Source organism: Amborella trichopoda, chromosome 3, assembly GCF_054954075.1.
Source record: "Amborella trichopoda isolate Santa Cruz 75 chromosome 3, AtrichopodaSantaCruz75HAP2 v2.0, whole genome shotgun sequence".
Classification (NCBI taxonomy): Eukaryota; Viridiplantae; Streptophyta; class Magnoliopsida; order Amborellales; family Amborellaceae; genus Amborella; species Amborella trichopoda.
This window is the reverse complement of record NC_142338.1, coordinates 10457218-10465810: the sequence shown is the minus strand read 5'-3', so window position 1 is coordinate 10465810 and position 8593 is coordinate 10457218. Positions and strand designations below refer to the sequence as shown.

The 8593-nt window shown below is 37.7% G+C and overlaps 1 protein-coding gene across 1 annotated transcript; it reads right to left on the bottom strand.

The window, feature by feature from the left end:
• Window positions 1-5995: 5995 nt before the first annotated feature.
• On the bottom strand, window positions 5996-8384 carry LOC18448827 (uncharacterized). The gene has a single exon (XM_006858883.4). The coding sequence runs from the start codon at window positions 7237-7239 to the stop codon at window positions 6256-6258; it is 984 nt and encodes a 327-aa protein (XP_006858945.1). The 5' UTR covers window positions 7240-8384; the 3' UTR covers window positions 5996-6255.
• Window positions 8385-8593: the final 209 nt, after the last annotated feature.

Genomic DNA, 8593 nt, shown 5'->3' with positions numbered 1-8593 from the left:
AACTTGCTACAAAATAGATAAAGCCATGATCAATATATCCCTTCCAAGATTTGACCACATACTACAAATCAAACTAACATTATCTTAAAAGCAAACAAGAGAATCTAAAGAGGGTGTGGCTACCACCCTTTTCTGGCACATGTGGGCCCCCACCCACATGCCACATGGTGGGCCCATGTACACTATGGGCCCCCATGGAATTTTATAAAAAAAATATTATTTTTAAAATTGAATAAAACAATTTAAAATATATATTTGAATTTTTATAACTTTATAAGAAAAATAATTGTATTTCTATCAGTCCAAAAATCACAAATAAAATATTGAGAGATTCATAAAAATTCAAATATTAAAATTAAAATCATTTCAATAATAAAATGAACACAATTAAATTAATATGATGGAAAAATAATCCATATAGTTTTAGGAATCCAATCTGTAATAACGGTGTACTCCACCTTCAACTGTGGACTATATACCACACTAGCTTTATCGAACCGACCCAGTGTTTCCCATGACTCACAGTCCAAGCAGGGGCTCATTAGCGCATCACCAAAGTCCGGTCGATGAATGAAGGGGTCGCAATCCCAGTTTGTGGATTACAGGTCCTCCCCTAGAGACAAGTCAAGGTCACCATGACCTGATCCGACCACAGCTCTATGGTGCATAGGGCTATCTCTCACACATGCATACGCTTCACCCAAAGGTGGATATCTGGCTTTCCCGAACGATATATCAATATGCATGCCGTGTGATGGAACATGGATGAGGTTTTGGCCCCCGTATCAGTAGGCCACCATCACACACAAGAGTCACACAGTCACTCGACTCACTCATCCAGGCATGTTCTCCGACCTCATCAAGGGCTAACCCATAAACCCTCATCGATTTGTTCTTCATGCCCAGATAACATGGGTTTTTCCCAACCAACTGACCTAGATCATTAAGCACATATCGGTATCAGCAAACTATCGTTTGCTTAGTATGGTCAACGAGGGACTACACTTCCACTGAGTTCATGTTTCACCATATCATTTCATTTTACAAGCACTCATAAGGCCTTTAAAGACCACATAAACCCAACAAAATCTAATGGTTTAAGTTTCACCTCAAATAAATCAAGAATGAGAGATGAAATAGATCAAGAACGAGAGAGATTTGCCCTATTGAGGTTGACCTATTTTTATTGTTGATTTTGACGACATATTAGGTTGTTGTAAGCCAAACTACTTTCATCTCAAGGGATTATAGACCCTAAAAGTTTGACATAGATGTAGAGGAGTTTATCAGGAACAACTCCACAAAATTTGGTGAGAAAACTCGTTTATATCGAGAGATATCTCAAACTGAAGATCAAATTGTTATGCAGCTTTGAATTTTCTGCTACAGTGACAATTGCTTTCTTGTGGGAGATCCATAGGGTACCGCCTTCCCACGATTGATAGGGGTAGAGTTTGATCTTAAGTTCAGTGCAAGAACAAAAGCATAAAACAGTAAAAAAAGATTTTAAACAATATTCTTACAGGGTATATCTATGTATGGAGCTTTATTTACTTCTAGGTAAATAAGTTCTAATATTTGTGGATACCTTGTTAAGTACATTCACTGTCTCATATAATGGAGAAGTGAAAAACCTATGTTAATATGTTACAAATGAATATGCTAGGAGTACAAGATTCGTCCTTTGCATACAAAGGGTCTCCTTGCCTAATTGCTATTGATGCGGCTGCGTTAACTTGTTCTATGGGGATGCGTATTTCCTACCATCCTCCCTTTTTGAATGCTTGGAATTAAACATTTTGAGAGATTGTATAAACATGTAGGATGAATACTTGAGCATCGGCCAAAGCGCGCCATAAGAAGCTAGGGATTCACTGAGCAGAGGTGGTTTTTTAAAAGTATATTATAATAGGAGTTTAGGCTATGTCAAATATATACCCAAACAATAGGATACCGAGTTAGAAATCCAATCTTTCAAAGTCTCATAAGAAAAACCGTATAAAATGGAAAACTTCACATTTTTAATGGTTAGAGGTGATCATGGCTGATGAGCATGTGGCTGGAAGCTAGTGTATATAAATCTTGGCTATCTCTATATATACACGAGTGGTCAAATCATCTCCAAATATGCTAAAAACTTTAGAAAGTGAGTTATCATACCTCAAAAATAACTCCCTAAGAGTTTCAAACCGATCCCAAATATCATGAAGGGACCAACAGTCAAGTTATATCCGGTGACTGATGAGTTTGTCGATGCATTAAATGATGTCCAAATTGTGTGAAATTTGGCTAAGAGGCATATGATGCTTAATATACTTGCCTGAAAAGTTTCACCCCATTCTAATATTATCTGACGGAAGTCTCCAGAGTTCCTCTTGGAGAATGATGGTCCTTGAGACGTATCAAGTCTTGTCCAAAAATTCCCCAAACCTTGTGAAGAGGCGTAGAAGGCCTTGGGAATATAAGTCCCAAAATTTGGTGTCAATGTGTGATGGTTTTATAGTCTTTGCTATTGACCAGTTGTTAAGACAAGTATGGTGACTAGCTGATAAGCGCTCAAGGTATATCTGACTCTAAGTGACAATACATAACATCATTGGTGATGATACTTGACGTGTATACAGAGGAGTGACAATCATGCTCATATATGCTTAACAACTGATCAATATCGCTTGCCTCATCACTCGAGAGTATTCACCTTGCTCAATCTCCAATGTTCTTAGTGTGTTTAATCCTTCCTAAAACACAACCAAGCAATGTCGTGCCACCTAGATATTTCAAGAAAGTCAAAAAACATTTTATTCTTGCACACATCTAATTATACCAATTTAACCTCTACTGAATATTTTGTGCTATGGCAATGAATAAAAATTTTGGGGCATATATATATGAGGTTTCAAGGGTTCCTCTATAGAGGCTAAGAGGTTTTTCCCTTAAAATGGGCTGCATAACGGGCATAAGGATTGTCTGTCGAGTATTATTTATTGTGCTTCAAAGTGATGATAATAAGCCAAGGACTCGAGAGAGGTCCCTATGGACTGCAGCCTTTTAGGAGAAGAGTCGGGTTCTTCCCATCTTTGTTAGTCCTCTTCTTTTAAAGGACTGCTGATTAAACAGATGTGTTTCACTCTCCTTTATGGTGAGAGCAGAGGTAAATAACATGGTGTCTATGTGTACTATGGGACCAGTCTTATCTAGAAATAAATAAAAAGCCCTTTGCAAATAAGTTCTTTGCTTAGGGTGTAGCTTGAATTGATTCAATACCTTATACTATTGTGCTCCCTTTTTTACACATTCATTTCTTCATATCGATCGAAAGGTATAGTACTACTATTTGGTAACTCCATCGATCATCTCCAAATATATGGAATCAGAAGGACTCAATGGATACTTAGCCAACTATTGAAGATCTTGTTAAAACAAGAAACCACTTTCACACAGTCTACTGCCTTACGACGATAAGCATTCATTATTCATCATACTCATACTTCATCACTAGAAATCACTCTTTTTGATCTCGTTGCTAGAGAGTTTTACCTAGGCTCTCTTGGAGTCAGCAAATCTAATAGGCAAGAGGGCACCAAATGGCTGTAGCCATTCCCAATGCTCCTTCTAAAGGTCATGACAATGGCTAAGTGCAATACAATCTATCCAAATAAAAAGGATACAAAATGGATGATTTTAAGAAGTATTAGTATTTTGGTTCAAAAAATACTTGTGTATTTCTAAACACAATATAGTTTGTGGTTTTCCTAAGCTGTTTTTGTAGAGAGAGAAAGTTGTGGGGTTTGAGTCCCACATTGAAGAGGAGAGTGTTATATGAGCATTATTTAATATTAGATATTCTTATGCCTTATACTCTTAGTACAAGGTGAGAGAGATAGTGCCTCTGCGGAGTACGCTCGCACGCACACGTGCTTGTGCCGAGGGTATGGGCACAAAACCACTTGGCTAATCTCTCTCTCTACCCATTTTTCTTTCTTTCTCTCTCCAAAACATCAAGACTCTGGTGTCTAGTGTTCTCCAAAACATCAAGACTCTAGTGTCTAGCGTTTGGGTTCCAAGCTCGGGTGTACAGAAGAGACCTCTTTGTTTTCTTGGGATCAAGCTTTTATTTTTTATGAAATTGTATTATCTTTTACCCCTATTTCACCCAATAATTTTCCAACAAGAAGCGGATCCTTCTTACAAGGATTTGAGGAGGCAAGCACTCTCATAAGAATATTTGGGCCAAAGCAATATCTATTGTTGTCAACCTTGTTTCCTACACTTATTTTTGCAAAACGTCTGACTTTTTTCAAATTGTTGTTCACAAACCTCTTAACTACTTGCATCCACATGTATTTGAATGTACCTATTACATTAGTTTACCATCTCTTGGAAGCCATGGACTCTCTCTTGAGCCTATCAATTGCATATTATGGGTTATCTGACCAAAGAAATTGGGTATCATTGTTTTCATCCTTCTGTCAATTGTGATAGCATATATAGGCATGTTTTCTTCCTCAACACATGCTCCTGATGTTTTTATTCTCGCTAGTTTTGATTTTTCATGTTCATATGTCCATAGCTCTTATTGTCATGAGAACCAAGTTCCATTTCCTTTAGCTACTAAACGTGATGAGTTACCTCTTCCAAGTCCCCATACTTTATCACCTCCAATCGACCGGCCTCGTATGGTCACGTTGCAGCCTTAAAGACCTGTTTATAAGCGGGTTCCTCCCGACCATCTTACTTACATGTGGCCAGCCTCCCCCTTACTTGCTGTCCTATTATTGCTACCGATTCAATATTCATGATCTTTATTTTATTCTCGGGCATCTAAACTCCAATATTGAAGTGTTATTATGAATGAGGCATCTAAACACCAACTTCATTTCTCCTAGTCATATATATGAGACACAATGACATACATAAAATTTGCAGTTTGATCACCACCATTGGCCTAAGGTTATTTGTATTCAATCTTGTATACATTTCCTAATCAAAGAAGAAATTGGAGCATGTTAGACCCTTGAAAATGCAGCTTCTTATATTTCTTGAAGTAATAGACTTGTAGCCATGTTACTTTTAATAATGAAACTTTCTTAAGCAGCACTATGACTTGGTAATATTGGTTTTGTATAATTAGATATGATATTTTAAATGATTGGCATCCCTTTGATGGATTATTTCTCTCTTGAAACTTAAAGACTGAGTTCATTCAAATTGATCCTCATATTGATGAGCATAGATCATGATGTATGTAAAGTTTCTATTGTTACTTCATAAAATATTTCCATCAGTATTATAATTTCTTAGGAATCACAGTCTCTAAAATTTAAAGTAACCTATCCAGGTTATGTTATTAATGACTCAGTCATGAAATCAATGAAGACTTTCTCATATTCAGTGAGAATGAAAGTGGATAGCAAAGAAACTGTTCATTGGCAATTCTTGTGCATTTTACATGAAACACGTTGGTAGACTGCAAAGAAAGCATATAAACATTCATTTATATTTTTTGAAATTATTGACATGAATATTCTATGGGATTCATTGAAAAAATATTTCAGGTTCAAGTTATTAGGATGCCATATATTCCAATGTTACCCTTTGGGCATTTGCTGAAACAAAGCTAGTGGCTGGTATTCCTTGTTCATGAACAATTTGACATTTTTATCAATGGCATTAGTAGCTAAAAGCCTTGTTCTAGTATCAGAACAATAGAAAACACCTTTCTTATACTCCTTTTTTGGGGGGGAGCATTTCATAAAGATATCAAGGCCACTGAACCTGAATACTTTCTGCATCATGACATGTTTAGCATTATGATCATTGAATCAATTGAGAAAATTTCGTTGAAGTTTATTGCATCGTCAGATCAATAGCTAATCTTATTTCAGTCATCATATTCGAATACTCGTGTGTTGGCACTAGAATGAGCAGTCAAATAAATGAAACTAAAACTATCAGTGGATTATATAGTAAATAACGCTTTGGTTCAATCACTCAATTAGATAAAAACCACCATGCTTATTAGATAGGAGTGAAATCTCACAATGCTTCAAGTGAATTACAAGCCCAAGCATTCGACATTCAGAAACCCAATATACATACACTCTTTGAAAACAAAATAAAACAAATTTCAAAATTATTAGGAGCCATAATATAATTCAAATACAAGACTCTACTGGACCATGAAGATGCTTAAATCATCAACCATACTATTTGCTTTTGCAGATCCCATGAAAAAGGAAGATGCTAGAACCCAACTTATTTATCAGTGGAAGGACCCTCATGGTCGGAGATGAGCGGTGTTGGCAATAAGGTGCGATCCCAGTAAGAACATTGAGGTTCACTTGCATTCATCGTCATCTCCGGTGCAACCATAAGCTGTTGTTGCTCCTGCAAGAGGAAGTCATCATCACCACTGATAAGACAGTCCAAGAAGGATGAGAACGTGTCCTCGGAGTTATACTCATTGTCTCCACCACCATCGCTATTCGGGTTTCCCATTTCAAACACATTCTCAGTCGCCATGGTCGTCACCTCATGGTCAAATTCATCATCGTAAGAGTATTGAAATCCTACCTCCGATCCACTCCCACTCTCTTCCAGAAAACCTTCACAGTTGCCATCAGGGTTAGGGTTTTCAGGAGGATGAGGTGACAGCGGTGCTGAGAAATGGGTGGAAGCATGAGGAGGTTTAGGGTTTTGAGAAATTTGAGGGCTTCTAACCACAGGAGGGATTACATTCTTCATATTATTATTAGGGTTTTGAAGAGGGCCAGGAGGAGAAGAAGGCAAGAGCGGTTTGTGGGTCTTGGGGTCGATGCCTTGAGAGATGAGCTTCTTTGACAGATGAGTGTTCCAGAAATTCTTGATCTCGTTATCGGTGCGTCCCGGGATCCTGCCGGCAATGAGGGACCACCGATTCCCGAGGAGGCGGTGGAGTCGAAGGATGAGGTCTTCCTCATCGGGGGCGATGTGCCCACGTTTCACACACGGCCTCAGATAATTCATCCAGCGCAGCCGGCAGCTCTTTCCGCAGCGTAGGAGGCCCGCACGCTTGGGGAGTGTTCGCCAGCGGCCCTCCCCTTCACGAGCGATGTATGCCACCAACACCTCGTCCTCCTCCGGGGACCATGGCCCTCGCTTCATACCCACCTTACTGCAGCATGGCGTCACGCCCCCGTTCCCTCTACTGCCACTTCTTCCACTTGCTGTTGCTGCTGCTACCGAAGAAGATGGCCTCATCGTTTTCTTCCTTCTTGCTTCTTGAGTTAGAGATTTCTTTTGCAGTCGATTAGGTTTGAAGGAGAGAGAAAGAGAGTGAGAGAGAGAGAGAGAGAGAGACAGGTACTTAGTTGCTAAGTAACTAGAGAGAAGGATAGTATATGTCACAGAAACAACACTTCGGCTTTTACTGCAGGGTCACTGTCTTCTCGATGCAGCAAGTGGCCTAGTGAGGCACGACGCATGCAAACAGTTACGGCCTCTTCCCGGAGTTCAGCTGAGAGTACAGCTTTAAATTCTTGTTATTATTTCTTTTTTTGAGTAATTAAACCCCTTTAGTTTTATTATTGAGAAATTGATGTATGGATGAGAGAGAAGATGCCGCATGATCTATATTTTGGGTGGAGGTTTTATTTTTATGAATTTTTATATTTTATTTTATCTTAATTTTCTTACCATCCGGAACCCATAAAACTGATATGTTTGGACATTCGAACTGCCCAAATACATCTTTTTTTTTTCTTTTCTTTTTTTTTCTTTTTTTTTTATTTATGAGAATTAAGCTTAAGTCATGGTGCAACCTGAGCCCCTGTTAAAGCTCACGACCTCTAGACTCACTAACACATTAAAAATTTTGACTCTTTCCAAAACAAGTTGCGGCATGTAATACCCACTGATCTACACACAAAAAAAAATACATCATTTTTTTGTGTTTTTGTGGTTCGAAAGTTGATGTAGGGAAGAGGTTAGGGAAGAAATAACTAAAATAATAGTAATAATAAAGGTTAAGAAAATATAATCAACTTTTTATTCAAATTCAATATCTCTTTTTAAAACGAGGAACTTCTTCCCTTTAAGTATACTTAGAAATAAATAAATAAAACAACCCACAAAAAATAAACGACCTTTTCTATCTCTCTCTCTTTAATTCTCAAATAAATCTCTATCACCATCTTTCTAAATCTTCTGTTATCTTCTCTTTCTAAAAGATAATAAAAATGACTTCTACTTATCTTAAAATATAAGCTATTTCCTAAACCAAATGATAGGCATTCATGGGTGATACCGCACTACTACAAAAACTCACGCACAAAAATCCTCCCACCTAACTTATCCCAGCACAATTCTTATTCGTAAAAAAAATAAACAAAATAATAATAATAACACTAAAATTTTGAATTTTCCAAATCTCTTTGTCCATCATTTTCCCCAGGTTGGGAGAAGCTCGATGTCAAGTTTATCGAATTCAATATTTTATCGAATTCAATATTTAGTGGCTTTCTCAAAAGTTGGTGATGAAGTCCCACTGATCTCCTTGGTAGTTTTTCTTTTTTAAAAATCCAACTAAGAAGACACTTGGAGTACAATTTGTAGG

Coding starts and splice junctions, on each gene's coding strand:
- LOC18448827 (XM_006858883.4), bottom strand. CDS start 7,239: ATGAGGCCATCTTCTTCGGTAGCAGCAGCAACAGCAAGTGGAAGAAGT.